Genomic DNA, 21,533 nt, shown 5'->3' with positions numbered 1-21,533 from the left:
TCAGTGAGATGAATACACAGAGAGATCAGGCAATTAGAGAGAGTAGTGCTATAAGGCTGTCGAAGCCATCCTCTATATTATTAAGTCCGTTTTGTCAGATTAATTCTGCTGATATAGAAACTGGGTAATCCAACTGCTTGGTAGTTTGTAAATTGAACAAATGATGTAAATATTTGCCATGTATATTTTTTCCCATAGTTAAACTATCTGTGCTGGTAAACTGTCTGTGATGTATTCAAAAGCTGTATTACAGGTGGTAAAATATGAAGGAAAAAACACAAATTATAAACTGCTACACCCAACGCAAGTCTAATAATACACCCAAGGTTGTATTAAATATACACCCAAACTGTCTGCGCTGTATTCAAAATGTATGAATTACATGTACTAAAATATGAAGAAAAACATCAAATCAAATATAAACCCATAACCTGAGAATTTTTACAGCTTTTGTTTTATATATATCTATATATGTGTCTATATCTAAATTGTGAATTAACGAAAATACACCCAAAATAACGGTGCTTTTACACCCATATTCTGTAAAACTATACACCCAACGAGTTATCCCCTGCTGCTGGTACCCTGAACTGATAACTCATAACGTGTCCTTGATATTGGCTGCAATTTGAATGCGCCGCTGATGCAGCATCAAACAGGTTTATCTGAAATATAACACACACACATTACCTAAACTATTAACGAGAAAAATAAACTCAATCGCCACAAATTTAAAGAACATTACTTTTACCTCGCTTAAAACTTTCGTCTTCTTCTTCTTTGTGGCATTTGCGATCTGTTTCTCCAGCTTTGAACCTAGCCTGTTTTTTGGACGTCCTCTTGTTCGAATCCTTGGCGGGCTTTGAAGCTCGTTAACGGATTCCAAGTTGGCGTCTTCGTGGGATAAAGAAGATGTCCCCTTCCTTTTGGCTTTTAATGCTTCCATCTCGGCCATGACGTTATCGTACGCACGGTGCAGAATTGCAGTCAGCTCCTCCGATTCGGAGGCAAATTCGCATATATTTTGCGAACGAAAAACCAATTGGTCGAACCTCTTGCTTCTTGGCTCCATTAGTGGCTCGTCGTGGCTGCTCTTGATGTGTGTGTGTCGCCTCTTTACCTTCTTGCTCCATCGTTCCAGTATGTATCTCGGTGACACTTGGCTTACTTGTTCGAAGCTTAACACGCTTAGTGCGTGACGGCACAGTATCCCTCTCGACTCGAATAATAAGCAATGGCATTTTACCTCGGCTGCAACCGAGTCGTAAGTAACCACGAACTTGTTGAATATTGAGCTGGAAACTTGTTCTCCGACTTCGTATACTAAATAGCCTAGAGCAGAATTCTTCAGTCTGGTGATGCAATTCACCTTTCCTCTGAATTGCACTTGGACTTCCCTAAACTTTGCGTGAGTGTACGCATCTTGAAACTGAGCTTCAATGCAGGATTTGGTTGCACACGGTATGACCGTATGAAAATCTGCAGCATCTGATTCTCTCTCTGCTTGCTCCCTGCTTCCGAGGCAATTATCGTATTGTTTGACGAACTGAATAAGCGAGCTGTTCCGGGTGATATACTTGTTAAAAAATGAATGCATGCTCTCGCTCCTTTGTGTGCTTCTCATCCCTGCCCAGAAATGGTGATCCAGATAGATAGGAACCCATATGTGACGGTCTTCGTACAGATCTGCATAATACACCCAAAGACAGTCTATAAATACACCCGAGAAAACATGCAATTTACACCTCTGATGCAGATTTTAAAAAGACATTACCTGAAAGCCACTTGTTGTCCCCAAGACCAAAATTCAGCAGAAAATCGTTCCAATTCCTATCGAATGAGTCTTTGCTGTGAGAGTTCCAAACAACTTGGCTCATTTCTTGTTCGATATCGGCATGTCCCTTGTACCCGTTTAATTTGCTTGGAATCTTCTTCATGATGTGCCAAATGCACCAGCGGTGAACTGTTGTTGGCATACAGGCCTCTAAAGCCCTTTTCATGGATGCGCACTGATCGGTGAGAAACCCTTTCGGAGCGTTTCCTCCCATGCAACGAAGCCAGCTTTGAAATAACCATTTGAATGATTCAATTTCTTCGTTCTTCATCAAAGAGCATCCGAGAAGTGTTGATTGACCGTGGTGATTCACCCCGACAAAAGAAACACAGACCAAATTATACCTGAAACAAATTACCATGGTCCAGAATGCAAAATCATTAGCTACACCCTAACAAATGCTTCGCATACACCCAATGAAACAGCCAATATACACCTCTACTGCGGATTCGTAAAAATAAATTAATTTGGCATCATAAACAGGGACAGTTTGTTACCTGTTTGTATTGTAGGTGGTGTCGAATGAAATGACGTCTCCGAAATACTCAAAGGCGGCTCTGCTTCTTGCATCGGCCCAAAAAGCCAGCTTAATCGATTGATCCTCTTCGAGTTGGAGCTCAAAAAAGAAATTCGGATTCTTCTCTTTCATTCTTAAGAAATATTTTCCGAATTCCTTTGCATCTTCTTGTTCGGAAACATTCCGCACTTCCCTGGTAATGTAATTCCTCACGTCCTTTTCGATAAAATTTAACTCGCGGTGACCCCCGGCAGCCGCAACAAATGATTGGTAGGTTTTGCTTGGTCTGATACCGGCCTCCTCGTTATTCTCTATCGTACGACGAATGGACATGCTTAGTTCCCTGTGCTGTTTGAGCATCTCTGCTTTGCTTGGACAGCAGGGGTGTGAATGATCCAGCACAACCTTTGAAATGATCCAAGCACCGACATCCTTCAATGTGTGTATATAAATTCTTGCAGGACAGTTTAGACCAGCTGTCGGATTGGTCTTCTCGGTCGGAGATATTTTAGATTTCCATTTTCCCTCTCTGCTACATGTAATCAGTTGGTTCTTAATCTCGTTTCCCTTCCTATTTGTGCACCGAACTCTTGTAGAGAAACCTGCAGCCTTGGCGTAGTTCCTGTAAAATTTTCCAGCATCTTCAAGGGTAGTAAAGGTCATTCCAACCTTTGGAACAAGCTCGTCATCAACAACTGAGAGAGGCTGCAAAATACACCGTGTCAGAACTGTAAATACACCCATAGATATGATTCAAATACACCCAATCAGGTCTAATACGATACACCCTAACCGCAACAACTCAACTACAGAATGACTTTTAAAGCCATAAACTGTAAATACAGAGCATGCAGATATAATACAGTTCTAAAAACACACCTAATCATGTCTGTTATAATACAGCTGAACAACAACAAGTAAATTAAAATAACAAAAAACCAGTAAAGTGTAGATACACCTACACTTCTAGCTAAAATACACCCAAACAAGAATTGATCTACACCCGAGCGTCTGCTACAAATTCCAGGTAATTAATCACAACTAATACATTGAATCGACAGATTCACGTAAACGTGTTACTTTCACAGTAATGTTCAGCAATTTTTCAACTACACAATGCTATACAAATTACTGAAAGAAATTTCATACTAATCCTATGTAAATCAAACCTCAGGGACTTCGTTAGATTCTGACTCATAATCCACTTCGCCTGCATTCAGATGACAATCTGAGGTTGAATGATCCATTATCTTCAAAACGAGATCAAACTTTGATTTCGAAAAACAACAAATCAAAAATAGAAAACGAAGATGGAGTTGCAGAGAGAGACAAAGGTAACCTAAACGAAGAAGATGCTAGTGAGAAAAGGAGAAGAAAAGAACAATGGAGAAGAAGGAGGGTAAACGCGGGAGAAGAAGAAGAACGAAATCTCAAAATAACGAAAACGAAAAGGGAAAGAAATATTTTAAATCTGGTAGTTAGATATACGCGCGATGTTATATAGCGCGTGTAATCAACGTACCTGAAGCAGCGCGTATTTTGATCTTATTGTTTAATGAACTTGTATAGCATACAAGCCTATGCAGAGCTTTTCCGTAAATTTTATTGGATCATAATTAAAAAAAATTGCTTTCAGACAAGAATACAAGTTTATTTAATATAAGATAATGTAAAATATATTTCATAACTTGATTTTTACATTATAGTATCTAGGATTCGTGGGTATCTAAGTTGGGTTATTTATGAGTTCATATAGATTTAATTGAAGAGCATTATTATGCAAGAGAAATTAAACATAAGATCTAATTAATTTAATGGAGATGACGTCTATAAATCCACTTGAACTTTATTATGTGTAATTGAAATGATTATTAATTATTAATTACCATATCTAGCTTCGAAACATGGATCAAGTTGTTTAGTACTCTTGCCTCCAAGGCCCCAACAGCCAATGTGGTCTCTGAAATTTGGTCACGAAAGCAATGTTTCAACCATCTTTAATTTCGTTAGGTTCCTTCAGTTTTCTCCTCTTTAATTTGTGTTTCTGCTTCTTCACATGTTGATCAGAAAATCCAAACATATATATCTTCTTTCTTCAGTTAGGGTTCTACTAAATAATAAACGAAATAAACAATATTCACTTCTATTAACATGTTAATATGCAACTTCTTTTGGGAAATTTTTCAAGTGTACTATCGTATTGGTGTTTTAGTAAATTTTAACCGTTGATCTTAATTATAAAAAATATATATAATATATATAATTAAGATCAACGGTTAAAAATTACTGATACACGATACGACGGTACAATTGAAACTTCCCTTCTTTTAACATGCCATTTATAATATAACAATTTCTTTTTCCGATCCGTAAAATATGTTGAACTTGAAAGGGACCAAAGAATGTTCCAAGTTCAGAAAAAGAAGAGGCTATGTGAACATCTTTTTTCTTTGATACGGTAATCTTTTTAGAACAAATTAAAAATTAATTTATCATAAATATAATTTTTATTTAAAATTTATTATTAGTCAATAAATTATTATATATATAAAATAAAATTCGAATTCTGACATTTACTAAAACGAATTAGTGAAGTAATCGTTCAATCCATTCAAATTATTTAAAACTTTAACTTTTATGTCAACACATAAATAATAGATTTACTATTTGATATGTTTGACCGCATTTGAAAACTAGTGTTATTTTAATAACGATCATTTATACATATATTTTAAAATAATTAGTTATTTAAAAATTAATTTAAGTTTAGATATATTTTAATTGTAAAATAATTTTTTATGCTTAAAATGTATTAAAATATTATAAATGTTAAAGTATTACTTTTGCTTGCAAACTAAAATTCTCAATTTCAATTATAATTTCTTTTCAAATTTTTACTCAAACATTCTATATTGATTCCTAAACATGCTTATAAAGTGTGGTGGTGCCTTAATGTTAATTATTTTATTTTGATGACTAAGATTGGAAAAATGAAAGTCATGATTGATGAAGTAAAGCGCGTGTAAAAGGCGTGAGTGTGATGAGAGTATGAGAATATTTAAGGCACCCAAGTGAGTCAGAAAATGAGAATAGTGCACAGTTACTTGCACCTCATCCTTCTGACTTTTTGAGCTTCTCATTAAAGTAACTTAACTTGTTGCGCTATTGCTCCCTATCAAAACTGCACTAAAAAGAAATTATACAATGTATTTAAATTAAAAAAATATTATTGTTTGTACTTTGTACTCATAAAAGATACAGATACTGATAAATGTATCCATATAAGAATAAAATGACAATTATAATCATAGAAGATGGCTTCTGTGTACCAAGAGTATTCGGACGTTGGTTACACAATTAGTCCGTTAGGGTATTCTTGGCACACAGAAGCTATCTTCCGTAAATATAATTGTCGTTTTATTTTTATATGAATACATTTGTGAGCGTTTGTATCTTTCATGGATACAAATGATAATTTATTCTTAAAAAAATTTGAAATGGAATTGATCTGGGTATAATACCTTAAAGAGAAAGTATATGAAGCCAATGAAATATTTGTATAATGTGTACAATAAAGATTTAGGGATATCCGATTCAGTATTAGAGATATAACCATTAGTGTTATCTTTTTCCATCAACTAAAACTTTTGGGATGAGTGGTATCATGACATGATATCAAAGCTCTAAATTCAAAAGATTGATGAAATATTTATTATCCTTAGTTAGTACCTAAATAATTATTCTAAATAGTACGAGTAATATTCATTTTTTAATTCATATGATCCATTATACACATTATACAAATATTCTATTGATTTTCTAGCAAGAATCTACCTTAAAACGTTACTTGGGGATGATTTACGTTGGTATGGGTCTTTTACTTCTCGGACATACCAGAATGTCAGACTAAAATATTCTATAATAAAAAAATTAATAAAATAATAAAATAAAAAATTAATTATTTTAAATTAAAATAATAATAATATATATTTATAAAAATTATAAAATTAATAGTAATTATTCTTTCACTTTACTATTTTACTAAATTTGAAAAAATCCACTATCATATATTAAGTTGGTCGATCGACTGCATGTTTTGACAAATAATGAAAAATCTGAAATTTATGTTTTCCTATTTCTTCTACAGATTTTATTAATAAATTTATATCTATATCTAAATTTTTAATATTTAAATTATATTATTTTATATGTTTATAACGTGGTAATTATTTAATTTTATAAAAAATAATAATTGATAATCGTTGATCTTATATTTTAAAAATTTAAATAATTTTGTTAAGTAATTAATAAATTACTATTTTTATAAACATTTAAAGTGTCCGTTATTTTTTAGATGTCTATTATGATGTCTAAAAATTATTGTTCAATTATTAAAAAAATAAATAATTAATTTTAAATTTAAAAATAAAAATTAGACACCAAATAAAAAATATCGTAAAATTGGCCTATTTTCGAATTATAATGATAGAATAATGAGACTTGAGCTCAATGTCACAATAAATTTTAAAAAGTTAAATTTAACAGTATTTATATAATTTTTTAAAGTGTTTGATAATGTTCTAGATAGTTCTAGAACGTTCTAAAATATTTTAGAAAATTTTGGAATATCCTAAAAGATTTTAGAAGACTTTAAAAGGTCATAGAGTATTTTAGAAAAGTGGAAATGTATAAATATAAAAAGTAGTATAAAATATCTATTAGTATTTAGAAAAATATAGTAGAATAGATATTCATAGTAAAAGTTTTAGATAATCAATTCAGACCGTTAATTAGATTTAGTTCTAATTATTTGTTAAGAATGTGGATGACTATAAATAAAAATGAGAGTTAAAATTTAGGTGTGTGAATCATTTGTAATGAATATTAAAATAATAAAATATTCTTTCTACTAAAATTTTCTTTTTCTTGTGTTCTCTTATTTAACTTTCTTGTTAAATATTAAAGATTAGACTAACTTAATTTTAACTCAAAAAATTAAATAACTACAAATACCAACTTACTAAATATTGAAGATTAGACTAACTTAATCTTAACCGAAGAAATTAAATAACTCCAAATACCAACACAGTATTATTAGAATATGTGCAGGCCATATCATCAGAACTTTTTATTTTAATATAGAGAGAGAATTGGTGTATAGCAAAATTATGAAAGTATATGGTGTTTTACCAGAGTATGAGAATTGTGCAAAACAAATTGGATCGTCTAATTGGAGGTACTGAAAATTTTGGATCCAATTTGTGTATTAAACTATTAACAAAAAATTCTGGACTCGATTTGTGTACTGACAAAAAACCCTGAATCCGATTTGTGTATCCACTCTCTCTCTTTGTAATAAAATCGGACGGTCTGATTTCTTTTCACTAAAACAAAAAATTAACCGTCACAATCGTATATATATTCTCAATACTCCATAACTCAGCATAACTCACATATCAATCTCGTATAAAAAAAAAATTAGCCGTATCATCAATCAAACTAAATTAAACCTTTTTATTATTAATAATAAAATGGAAAAGGGTAACGTAACCCCCACCACACGATCATCGTTCGTGAACATTCATTTATAAGAGCCACCATAAATTTTTAATGCATATATCACTTAATAGCACACAAAAAAATCTTGATACTTTCTCTCATCATATATTATTATAATTAAAAAAATTGTAACATCCAACTTCAAATCTCTACTATCTAGTGTTGTCTAGTCTAGTATATTTAATTAATATTAATATAAGTAATTAAATTTAGATGTAGTAGCACTATATCTTATGGCATCATGCCATCATGGACCATGATACAAAACAGCGACTGAAAAAAAAAAAAAGAAGAAAAGCAAGCGGTCAAAGAAAACGACAAGAATGTGGGACCTACCCACTAATGATAATGGTGTCCGTGTCGTATTGGGAAAATTTTGAGTTAATTTTAATATAAGTTAAAAAATATTTTGATATAAATTAAAATTATTAGTTTAATTCATATTTACAATCTGTCAAGCTACATAGATTATTCTATAAAAAAAAAATATTTTTTTTATTGTTTTCATATAAAATAACTAAATTTTTTATTGCCAATAAGTTATAGTTCAAATAGCATAATCTCTCCATACTCAATTAAAAAGTTACGAATTCGAGTCTCTTATTTTTGATAAAAGAAAAACTAAAATTTTTATTACTCCAACGTATTTTTATATTGCGTCTTAAATTTACTACTAAAACATCTAATAGATTTTTACTGACAAAAATTTTAAAAGTACTGGTTAAAGTTATTAGTAAAAGATTTTTAAATTATTTTTAAAAATAAATATACAATAAAAAATTTAAATTTTTGCTTTTAATATAAATTAAATCTATAAATTTTTATTTGCATGCAATTATTATTTTTTAATATTATTTAGTGTATAAATAAATTTTTAATTTTTAATAATATATTGAAATAAAATAAAAAATATGATGTATATATAAAAGTTTAGAAAAATTTTAAATGTACCGAGAACATCGGTTTTCCAATTGTTGTTGATTTTAATTAATATATATTATATATATTTTTTATAATTTAGATCAACGGTTAAAACAACTGGAACACCAATGTTTCCGATACACTTAAAATTTTTCTTAAAAGTTTAATTATTAAATCAGTTATTATATATATATATAGCATATAAATTTTTATTGTGGTGTAGTGCTTTATGCTCTAATCTCACACTTGGAGAGTACTTTGTCTTTTGATCATTGTGGTGTTTGTGTTGTGTATTCTTTTCTTCTTCTTTTAATTTTTTTCAGCTCTTCTTATCCCTTATCTTATGCACTTCCATAATCCAAAGTAGTATCTGTCTTTCTAGCTAGCCATTGAAAACATTCCAAAACCAACCTCTCATCAGGTATGTGCCTATGCTAACAATATTCTATATTCCTCATACTTTTTTTTTCAGCTTTGGAACTGTTTTCATTTTCTATTCTAAATTATGCTTATCAACTGTTTGTTGATTTGCTTAGCTTACTTTCTGATATGATAATCATTCTTCATTTTATATAATATGTACTGTTCCAGTCCAAATTCAATGAACTTATTTCAGTAAGTGTATGATGGATATAGTTGGTAGTAAAGAAATGGATTTGCAGCTTTACTTTTTGTCAAACACTAAACAAAGTAATGATTTTTTCTGGAAGAACTTAGTGAACTGTAGTAGTACTGATTAATGGTTTCATTTACTCATTGAAACTTCAACAACCTGGGATAAGATTTGAGATTAAAATCAATGGTTATTGGAGTTAGATTGGAGATGGTTTGAAGAGGGGAAAGTAGGAGGAGGTGAGCATTTACAAGCTTTGATAGTTGGTGAAACAGGACCTACAGTTCAAGAACCCTCTCTCATCAAGGTCCCCCACAGCCATTAATTGAAGCTCAAAAACAACTGAAGCACAAGGTAAACAGAAACTAGACCCCCCATCATGACTCATCAAATATTATTGGATCAATTTACTGAAATTATTCTTGTGATAGAAAAGAATTTCAAATATGTTTGGGGCAATATGCAGAAGGGGTTGTTAGTGGATTAGCAACTTATAATTATAACTGTTTTTTTTTTATATATTTTTTTTGTTGATATTTGATAATGAACAATTAATATATCTGATGAGGTACCATTTTTATGCTTGTTTGGAAGCAGATGGATTTGGAGTTTATCTCTGAAGTTCTATATATCTAGGATGTACATACTGTAGCAACTTGGCATCTAAGATTCACATGAATGGAATTTATGGAAAGAAAAAAGCTAAGGACAAAAGCAAATTAAATTATCCCATACCTTTAGAATTTTTCAAACTCTGTGTGTGTTGGAATTTATGCAAAGAGTGGTGAAAATATGAGGTGGAGATGCTCCAATATGATACTATGATACAATAATGGATAAGGTAGATATGTATAATTATGAAAGCTGGTTGGCTATAGTTACTCCTAGAATTCTAACTTCTACTAACTCACTTCACATATGGCGGCTAGTTACTATGTATTTTAATTATTTAGATTTTTTCTACATTTGTGGCTTTCATATCTAAGAGACTTCTAGATAGTATCTCTTATTATAAGGTAAATCCAATTATTGTCTTTGATTGTTTTAGGAAAATGGGCATCACTAATTCATCAGAGACATAGTACTTATTATTATTGGAGGATCAGTTCATAATCTGAGTCTTTGGATTGACAAAAATCTTTTCAGTAATGCAGTAGACAATAATTCATTCAATCTTTAGTGTTACATATGTGAGATTGCTAGAGTTAATACCCAGAATATCATCAGCTCATCAAGGATTAGTAGCTCACCTACACATAAAATGTGAGCACCTAATCTATCTTAAATTTTGGGATTGGCAAATTTTCAAGATTTGGTGCAGAATATGTAGAAAGGATTCAAAACTCAAAAGATATACCCTGAAGAAAGGTGGATTTGAATATAATTAATACTAGGATAACTGTTTGATTAAGTTTGCAGTTTCATGAGTGGAAAAAACAGTGATCTAATGATTAGTGGTATAGTTATCTTGGTTATTGAGTTGTTTTTGCTGAATTGTACGATTTTGAAACTGAAAAAGCATTGATTTGGAATGTGAAAATATCATTCTGTAATTGCCATGATGCAAGGATGATTTATTTTGTACTTGTCCCAATAATGCTCTCAATGGCTACTGATCAAGGTTGATTTTAGCATAAAAGAAATATTTTATGTACTCATATTTGTCTTGTAGAGCCATTGCATGGGATTAACACAACATTATACGGAAACTATTTGAATATAAGAAATTAGGAATAGTGATGGAAGTTATCATTTTTTGTGTTCAAGAGGTGGAGGTACATGAAATTGATAATAATCACATGAGCTAATACTTAGATTAGTATTTATTTATTTTAAATCCCCAGCTAGACAATTATATGTAGCTTAACTGATACACTGATTATAATTTATAATCATGATTTTTTTTTATGACTTCTATAGGCAGAAGATTGGTAGAGAGGTCAAAGATGCTATGCTAGAATACTGGGTTTGGTTTGTTACTTTGTTTTTAACAACTCTCTGAATGGTTAGAATAAGTGTTTGTACTTGATGACTATGACTATGACTATGTTTGCATATTAATAACAGGCTGTTATATTGTTGATTTTATTTGGAAGACATGATATGATTGATGGATATGAGTAATAGTTCCCACTTTTTGACTATGATATTTTAATTTCTTTATGTCCGTTAGATTAGCGTATACTTACTATTAGAAAACAGTAATAAGCTTATAATTAGTCTTTGTCTAATTCTTATTGTTAATTAGACTTCATATCTTTAGCTTGGCCACTTGTCCTTTTGTTTTTTTTTTTGATATGTTATCTTGGAAATTTAATAAATGAGATATTTCATTATTTTTGGTTTTGCAGCACATTTTTTTTTTTATATCATGGTAAGATCATGCTTTTGTCTCTTGTAACTTTTGTCAATTTTACATGTTAGGAGTAACAGTCTCAAGAGGATGCAATTACTATATAGGCACGATTGAACGTATTAGATTATATGTCATATAAGATAGAATTTTAACCGTTAACTTTAATTATATATATTATATATATTTTTTATAATTAAGATCAACGATTAAAAATTATTAAAACACCAGTATATCGGTATAATTTAAAATTTTCTTGTAACATAAATTTATATAGAGACCTATACTAACTGTAGTCTATAGGCTATGACGAAGCATACTCATGAAATTAATGTGATTTAGATGTCAATATTAGGCATACACTAAAAATTATTGGTTATTAATCAATCATTGTATATAAAAATATATATTTGATATTTTATAAAAAAAATTATTATGCTATTATAAATAAATTAGGTTATTCATTTATTATAAATTTAATTATTTTACTAAGATAGATTTACTTATTTTGATGATTGATTATTTAATTAAAAAATAATTTATATATAAATATATATTAACTAGTACATGGAGTAGTTTTGTTTAGATATTCAACACGATCTCTTTAAGTTTGTTTTCTCTTTTATTTTTTCTTTTTAAAAATTTCCTATACATAAATTTTTTTCTGTAGTTTTAATATAGTTGATGTTGAACCTCAAACCTCTAGGTGAATTATAGTTTACTTTCCACCGACTAAGAAGATTGACAGTAATAAATAATAAATTGATCAATATTTTTTCTTTAAAAAAAAAAGAACAAAGGGAAGCATGTTACATGTTGGAAATCTCAAGTAATATATAATAGTAAAAGACTAGAAGGGTGCTTATCCAATCCAATCCAAGAAAAGGTGTAAATTGAAAGGGTGGAAAAGAGTAGCAGTGCATGTTCAATTATTCAGCATAATCCAAATGGGAATGGCACCCAAATAGGAAAATGCTATTTAGCTATAATGGTCCTACACACAAGCTTCCCTTCTTTTTTTTCTTTTCTTTTCTTTCCTATCTTTCCCACATTCTCAACACCATACATCACTTAATTGTCTTCATATGTGTGTGTGTGTGTCAACATTTCACATGGCAATATGACACGTCAGAAACTTCTGTTTATCTTTATAAATGCAACATTCTATGAAAAGAAGTATGAATATTTGCATGCAATAAGTTTGGTATGTTAATAATGAATAGTGAAAAATGAAAATGATGGTAATAAACTTGCACATATTATTACTATTGGTCTAGTCAGTGATTTTTCAGGTAGTAATGTCTGAGAGAACATGAGCAATGGTGAAAAGGAAACAAGTTGAAACACTGTTATTTTCACTCACTATGTTATACGTTAGTTGAATTCCTATGATCTTGACAACTGAAAAGTAATGAAAGGTAATAATATATATGGTCCCCCTCCAACCACCTTAACATTTTTTTTTCTCATTAATTGGAGGAAGCTAGTGTCATATCATTCTACTATTGTGATTTGCAAAATCGTTATGTGTTGAAAATTCAGTACTGCAGAATCACAAGTATAAAACTGTAGTAGCCTCTCATCTCATTGAAGATGCTCAGCAACACTGATGAGAATGAAGGACATATATTCAATGTCATTACATGCTTCATCAATTTGGTATATATTCACAATGAATATGTATACATAACACAACTTATGTCTGAAATTCATCTTATTTTGGGAAAAATGAATATGTGTAAGTATAAAGGTAATTTCATTTGAAAAGGAAAATTATTGTCATATGACAAAAAAGAATGTAAAATTCATTAACCATATTCAAAGATATATAAGATGACAGGAAGTCTTTAAAAGAAATCTTGAGCCCATACTAGAAAGAATATACAACTGAATTTGTGAAGAAAAAGAAGGGGAAAAAAACATTTACCAGTAAACAAGAAGATAAAAATGTGGTCGGCAAGGTATGTAACAATTAAAATAAATAATAAAAAAAAATTGCAGGTGTCACTCATCTAGTTTGTTTGTATTCATAAAAGGTCAAATGAAAAAAAAGGCACTCACACCAGCTACCACAAATGGCTCAGCAACCATATAGATGTATCCATCAACATCATTAAGGATATTTATTCACAAGGTTTGTGTCTATAACCACATTCATTTGGAGCAACATCATCATTGCAGAAGAAGAAACTTGACTATATTACTACAAACTACAAAGAAACTTGTTTTTGCTTCAATTGTGCAAGAAACAATCACCATATAACACTTTAATTTATGCAGATCCATGTAACATGTCAAAACTCATGCTTAACTATAAATGTAACCAGAATTGACAAAAGGGTCGGTATAAAAGCTGCCAACTGGCCCAAGCATGAAGCCAAAATGTCAAATTTAGAACTAGGAGTACAAGTATGAAGTATATACAAAAAGCTATATATGGATGCATGTAGTGTATACGTATTATAAACCAGAATCATATTTTTTTTTTTCAAAGTGTAAAGTCAAAATTCTTGCAGTTAATTATCTTGGCGTAGAGCGAGATGATCGGCTATTCGGGCTTGTGCGATACCCTCTAAACAGGGCCTCCAGACGCTGAATGCATGTAGGAGTCTGAACCTGTGTATCATGCCGGAGGAAAAATGAATCACATTCTGATGCATATAATAATTAAATAACTTACAGCATGAGGAGGAAAAAAATGGAGGTGGAAACTGGTCTTGAAAATTGAAAATTCTTTCAGATGAATGAGATATACCTTCCAACGCTTCTTTTGATCATGATGGTAGTTGATGTCTTCTAATCTCCCAATTATTTGGCTAAATGTTGGTCTTCTGTAAGGTTTTTCATCCCAACATTCCTCTATTAACCTATGGAACAATCAAATTTCAGGAAACATGAAACTTCTTTAGAATCTTACTTATGAGGTATTATGAAACTCAGCATTGAAATCTGCAGCCAATAATATGTATTTAGCGTTACTCACTGCCTAAGTCCATAAGCATAAAGCTGGGGTGAAGCTTTAAATGGCGGACGTTCATTTTCAACATATGCTTTAGGAACTTCATTTTCTGACTTTGCATAAAATGGTGGATAACCTTCAATCATCTAAAGTAACAAAAAACCAACGCGTATTCAGTCAACAATTTGTTAAGCATATCTACAAATGACTACTCAATGGAGTGAGCACTTCATATATTCTATTTCGGAATTGCACTTCTTGAGTGCTTGACATGAATGGTCCACCTGAGCATGGGGAAGAAGAAACCAAAAAAGAAAAATAGAGGAAATTTACCTCCTGTAGTATTAGAGCAAATGAAAACACATCTACTTTAGTGTCATATTCCTCATTCTTGTAAACCTCTGGAGCAACATAGCGCCCTGTTACACAGTTGAATCACTTCAATAATATGAACTACAAAAATCAGACCGAACACTAACAGAACCAAAATGAAGTGTAACAGCAATTTCCAGTTTTGAAGGGTATGCAACAATAACATTGCAGAGTGCATATGACAACCCTCATGATAAACTATGAATATTACAAGAGACCCCACAAATGAAGAAAACATACATGACGTATCCTGGCTTGTCACTGGTTTGTCTTCTTTGACTGTTTTTGCAAATTTCAGCAACTTGCTGACTCCAAAGTCAGCAACTTTCAGATGCCCAGAATCATCCCGAAGAATATTTCTGTTACCTTACTCATGTACAATGGAGGAACTTTAAACAGTTGCAATCATTCAAGAATTAATAAGATAATTCGTGGTAGTTCATGCCCATGTTGAAAGAATAATAAGATCAGCTGATGGATGGCAGGAAACTTACGGAGGTTCAAGATCTCGGTGTATAATGGCTTCTGGTTTATGTTCATGCAAATAATTCATTCCCCTGCAAATATTTCATTTATTACAAGCATCAAATTGCAATTTTTTTACTCGAGAGATTTTCTTTTTCCCCTTTTATCTGATATTCAATTGTTCAAAACACAAAAATAGCAAACCAATACAAAGAATAAATAGTTAACTACACAAGAGAAGATGCTGTTGACTGACCTAGCTATATCAAGTGCAAATTTTACAGCTATTCCTGGTTTAAATGCACCTTTCCGCTTCAAGTAAGTGCGAAGATCTCCCTGGGAAGATGATAATCCATTCCAAATTGTTAGGGAATGCAATTGAGAGATGGAAAGCTTAGTTAATCACTTACGTATTCACAGCTACTATTTCACATCTATATGCATTCCCTTATTTCCAAAACTTTGCAAAGATGAAGTGGAATCACAAATATAAAGAAACAAAACTTCTGTAAAAAGCCTAATACAGGGAGGGGCAGATATCAAGAAATGAGTACATATAAAGTGGCATTTGCCATTGATACATAACTTCCTTTACGCAAACTATTTATGGCTTCTAGATGAACCATACATTGATGTGCTCAAGGAAACAATTGCTGGAAATACATGAGCTCCTATCTAATGATGGATTTCCAGAAGCAATATTGGAAATATCCTCAACAAACATATGAGCTCATAGTTAATTATTTGAACAATATTCTCCTACCTATGATTTAGTATGGGGAACCAACCCATAGGATTTATTCAAAGCTTTTGTGATAGCCAGTGAAGGATAAAGGCTAACCTGTGGCAAATATTCCGTGACAATTATCATCGGGGTGCTTTGTGTTACAGCACCTAAAAACTGAACTACATTTGGATGCCGAACTTTCTGAAGTAACGCAAGCTCATCGTGAAATGCCTTCCTGGGAGACAGTCAAGAGCATTAACAACTATGAAAATACATAACTGGATAATTCAATTGACATGAATAAATAAAAGATTGATTAGACCAACCCACACTTTATCATCATCAGTGAACACTTCCTCCTCAAGAGTTTTGACAGCAACCTTAATTCCACGCCACAATGCAATACGGAAAGTTCCCTAAAATGATAACATAGTCAAGATAAAATGTAAAATGGAGAAAACAATAAGAGTGATATTGAAGCTATAAATAGTTCCATTACCTTGGTTATCCCAACACTATTTGTAAAATCGAGTTCTTTAGGATCAATCTCATATTCGGGGACTTCACGAGCATTTTGGACATGCATAGGAGCAACCTATCAAAAGTGAGGAGTAGAAAGATATATGAGTTTCTGTAATAGCTCCAATGGGAACTATATATACTTATATAGGAACTGAATCAAAAAACATACCGGGGGTTTTGCACCATGTTTCTCCAAAAGCTTTACAACATCATGATTTTTATAGTACATTGCATCAGCTAAAGGCTGAGAAACAAACCAGAAAGTTAGCATTAGATCACACACCACTTTGCACATAAAAATTCAGCAGAAAATAGCCCAGTTTGCAACACTAAATATTAAATCCAACAGAGCATATACAAAACTATTTTGTTTGCCAGTTAACACTTAACATTAACATCATGATCTAAAGATAACTTTATATATAAAAAATAAATAAAAAATACTATATGTACCCCAAAAATCAGCCGCCAAATACTACTATGAACTTGTGTATAAATAATACAAATGTTGTTAATGTATATTTTGTATTCCAACAAGTATTCTATACAAGAGTGACTAGTTTATGGTGTACACTTAGCATAGCTAAAAAGAAAAAATGATTACAATGTAAACTAGAAAGTTTCAGATTTTATAAACTCAGCTGAACTGCTGAAGTATAACCCTTTTTTCTAATCAACAATTCACAATATTCACTGAAAACAGAAACATGTCCTTGATGGACAAAATGTATTTATTTATTTTTTTTATAAAAAAAGAAACTATTTTTTCATGCACATTCCAGAAAATGAACTAAATACTACTACAAGACAAATACTCTTAATGAGTACAGGTACAACATGCATGATAGGGTGAAATTACCGTGCTGCCCCAGCGGTCCCTGGGGTCAACCTCAGCTCCATTTTGTAGCAACAAGTCAACGACGTCGGTGCGGCGCTGGCAGGCGGCGACGTGGAGGGCGGTGCGGCCGTCAATGTCCCTGAAGTTGACGTCACTGCCGAAATCTAACAGCTCCTTAATCCCTTCCAAGTCACCTTCGTTGGCAAGGTACATCAGCCGCACGGATTCGTCAACTGCCTCGGAGCCGAAGTCATCGCCGCCGTCTTTGGAGGAGCGGTCCGGCGCCATGGAGGATTGTCTGCCGAGTGAGAAACGGCGCTGAAGCTTCTTGGTTTCCATGGAATTGAGAATGTAGATAGAGAGCGCGGGAGCTGGAGGTGATTGAAGTGAGAGTTGGGAATTGAAATGAGGATTTTGGAAAGAGAAAGATTCGAGCTTTATTCTCGGCGGTGGTGGTTGTTTGTTGGAGAAGAAAGGAGAGAGAATAGAGAAAGAATCTCTCTTAGTTTTTTTGTTGTTTGTGTGTTGCGTAATGCGTAGTTTTTCAGACTCTATTTTTTCTTTCTTTAAATTATTATAATTATTAGAGATAGATAGAACAACTTTAATTAGGGCTCACATAGAATAGAAGGGATAATTAAGGAAACTCTACTGCCAGCACTTAGTTAGTAAAAGAAAAATAAGTGATTCTTTATTATTAAATAAAATTTTATACTATTAAATATATTATTAATGACTAATTGATAGCTACAACTCACAAAATTTACTGATCTCTTAGCACTCTTCGATAATTAATATCTGTATATCTGCAGTAATTATCAGTATTTCATTCGAATTTTGCGGATAGTATTCGATCTGCAAATTTTATATAAATAGCATAGTTTAAGAAAATAAATTTTAATATAATATAAATTTTAGTGTGTTGTTTTATGAATTTTAGGATAATTTTTTAAATAAATTAAGTGGAAAAAGAATTTACCTAATTACACATTTCTAAATACCAAGATGCAAATACATTTTTTTCATAATTCTATAGAAATCGCTACTATAGTAGCGGATTAGGGGAGAACGTAAACCGCTGCTGGCAGCTGCGGTTTAGGTGTATTGGTGGCATAATAGAAACCGCTATAGACAAGCAGCGATTTCTGCGATTTATGTGTATTGAGTGTTGAACGTAGCAGTTTACGTGGAACATAATTGTCAGAACCGAACTGGTGATAGAACTGATCAGGTTATTGGGTCACTAGATTATTGGTTCAACCAGTGAGTCACTAGTTTGAACTGATTGACTCGGTCCTATATAAATAAAAAACAAAACACAGTAAAAAATTTAAAATTACAATTTAGAATACATATTTTTACTAATATTTTAAAAATATCTAACTATCTAACTATTCTAAAACAATATGGAAGAGAAACAATAAGTATTTTGTTAATTTTACTCTATTATAAATATTTTTATTTTGTTTTTATATTAAAATAACTATTATTTTTTAATTTTAATAATTTATTAATTAGTTTATATCTATTATACTATTATATACTACAAGTATTTATTGAAAAATAATATTAATAGATATTATATAATTATGAAAAGAAAAAATAAGTGAGTTTATAATTAAAATTAAAATAAATAAAATAAAAATAAATTATTTGCTAAAAGATATCTATTTGTATTTTAATTTGCATATATATTAATAACAAGTAAGTACCGCTACTACCTCCTACGGTACAGCGGTTTCTGTTATGCCACTAATCTTTGTCTTTATTTTTATCTTTATTTTTATCTTTATAGGGTATAGCGGTTTCTGTTATGCCACTAATCTTTGTCTTTATTTTTATCTTTATCTTTATCTTTATAGTAATATCTTTATCTTTATATCTTTATAGTAATATAAATGGTGAGCTCATATGCTGATGTGGCGCTCATATGATGAGTATGGGAGTTTATTTGCTTAGGTGTCGTCACTAGAAATTTTTAGATTTATATTTATAAAATATAAATTATAAATTATTGTTTGCTTAGGTTGTTATTTTCAAATTTTAAATTATTTATTTGGGTTGTTATATTTAGGTTGTTATATTTTAAATTTTAAATTATTTTATTTAGGTTGTTATTTTTTAAATCTTAGATGGTTATACTTAGGTTGTTATTTTTAAAATTTTAAATTATTTTACTTAGGTTGTTATTTTTTAAATTTTAACACAATTTTTTAAAAGAAAATTTATTCTTTTTAGCACTATTTTTTAATTTTTGTAAATTTTTTTCAAAAATTGCACCTATATATATAAATTTAAATATATTTATGTTAATTTAGAATTTTAAAATTGTTAATATATTTATTTACTTTATCTACAAATTTAATTCAAATTTAAATTAAAGTCAATCAAATTTAAAATATTTTAGTTATGACTCAACTATAAAAGTATAAGTTATGAGATATGTGTAGCACTACAATTTAAAGTACATCAAACTTTTTTTTTTATATACATCCAAAATCTAAAATTTCTCTACTTATTCCAATGGCTGGTATTCACAAAATTGCAGAAATCAAACCTACAATCAACAGTTTGTGTGCACTTATACAAGTGATACGGTTATGGATACTATCAAGTTACGGAAATTCTTCATTACCATACTCAATTGAGATGGTTTCGTTCGATGAAGACGTGATTTTTCTACTAATATCTTTTTATTTTATTTTAAATTTATATTATTTATATTTTAAATTTGTTTACTTATCCCCATCTAATTGTTCTTTGATTTTTGTTTATCAATTATAGGGAAGAAAAATACACGCCTCGGTACGATTACACCTACTTAGTTGGTAAATTTATTATTTTAGAAAAAAGTATAATTTATTTATAAATTTATTTATTTTATTGATAATTTTGACTGTATTTTATTTTTAACAAACTTATTGATAACAATTTTTTTATTTTAAATCATTTCAAATATTGTTGGATATCTTGCTGGAATTAGGAGTGAGAGAACTCTTGAAAAGGATGACAAATCTATCGAGCACACTATTATTGAATTAGAGATTGATGATGAATAATCATATATTTATTTTTATAAATCTAAAATTTTTGATATTTTCATCTTTTTAAATGATTATTTAACTTATTTTGTTATAAATATTTTTATTAATATTATTAATAGGTAACATACGTTTTTATTAAGGGCAACATTTTTGAAAAAAAGGCAACGTTTTCTCCTCCTTGATCATTAGTACTTTAGTAGTATCTAATTTATAAATAATAATTAATAACTAATTATAATTTTAGGATGTTGACTACACCGGTGGTTTGCTTCCAATTTTAAAGGTTTCGTCAATCATTGAAGGGGAGAAAGTAGAAGGTGCTAAGATATTTGTTCAAAAAATGAATTTTTTGTTTGTTTGTTTTTTCAAAGTTAGATCTTTATTTTATTAAAAAATATTATTGAGATAAAATCAAATGTGAGAAAGAAGTCTTTAATTTAACGTAGTATTTTGTGCATAATTTGTTGCTTGAATTATCCAATGAAATTGTGGACAATGATGAATTCGAAGTGTTGAAAAATGCTATTACACCAACCAAGTAACTATATTCGGAGTCGGAAGATTCGAAGGTGCAAGGAGATACCTCAACTTGTAAGAAGATCAAGATTGAGAATGAAACTTGAGAATTTGAATGCACATGTTTTAGAATCCCTTTTAGAGTATATCTAATAGAATAATGCTAAGCATATGTTTATTTTGGTGGAAACATTATTTTTTCTTGAGTTGTTATTTTCTCTTTTAAATCTAAATAAATAAGTTTAAATGAAGTCAATATTAAAATTTCTAAAAGAACCATAACAACTAAAAAA

General features: G+C 30.5%; 2 protein-coding genes and 1 long non-coding RNA gene across 4 annotated transcripts; 1 reads left to right on the top strand and 2 right to left on the bottom strand.

Annotated features, from left to right (window-relative positions):
* Positions 1 to 515: 515 nt before the first annotated feature.
* Positions 516 to 2,171, bottom strand: LOC148550178 (protein FAR-RED IMPAIRED RESPONSE 1-like). Its single transcript, XM_088494049.1, has 3 exons — positions 1,775 to 2,171; positions 752 to 1,686; positions 516 to 665 (listed from the first exon to the last, which is right to left on the bottom strand). The coding sequence occupies exons 1-3, from the start codon at positions 2,103 to 2,105 to the stop codon at positions 549 to 551; spliced, it is 1,383 nt and encodes a 460-aa protein (XP_088350175.1). The 5' UTR covers positions 2,106 to 2,171; the 3' UTR covers positions 516 to 548.
* A 6,884-nt stretch (positions 2,172 to 9,055) lies between these two features.
* LOC107609736 (uncharacterized) lies at positions 9,056 to 11,780 on the top strand. Of its 2 annotated transcripts, none has more exons than XR_001613258.3 (3): positions 9,056 to 9,252; positions 9,614 to 9,798; positions 10,042 to 11,780. It is a non-coding gene; the product is annotated as an uncharacterized LOC107609736 (long non-coding RNA). The 2 variants fall into 2 exon arrangements; XR_001613257.3 differs by having other exon boundaries at positions 9,115 to 9,252; positions 11,365 to 11,586.
* A 2,242-nt stretch (positions 11,781 to 14,022) lies between these two features.
* Positions 14,023 to 18,246, bottom strand: LOC107608550 (Integrin-linked protein kinase family). The gene is made up of 12 exons (XM_016310316.3): positions 17,702 to 18,246; positions 17,012 to 17,086; positions 16,820 to 16,915; positions 16,651 to 16,736; positions 16,435 to 16,555; positions 15,850 to 15,929; positions 15,623 to 15,685; positions 15,369 to 15,487; positions 15,090 to 15,175; positions 14,781 to 14,902; positions 14,553 to 14,664; positions 14,023 to 14,413 (listed from the first exon to the last, which is right to left on the bottom strand). Exons 1-12 carry the CDS (start codon positions 18,017 to 18,019, stop codon positions 14,318 to 14,320), a joined length of 1,374 nt encoding a protein of 457 aa, XP_016165802.1. The 5' UTR covers positions 18,020 to 18,246; the 3' UTR covers positions 14,023 to 14,317.
* Positions 18,247 to 21,533: the final 3,287 nt, after the last annotated feature.

Source organism: Arachis ipaensis, chromosome B7 (genome assembly GCF_059453495.1).
Source record: "Arachis ipaensis isolate K30076 ecotype BB chromosome B7, ASM5945349v1, whole genome shotgun sequence".
NCBI classification, from domain to species: domain Eukaryota; kingdom Viridiplantae; phylum Streptophyta; class Magnoliopsida; order Fabales; family Fabaceae; genus Arachis; species Arachis ipaensis.
The sequence above is the reverse complement of the archived record's forward strand: the minus strand, read 5'-3'. Positions and strand labels throughout refer to the sequence as shown.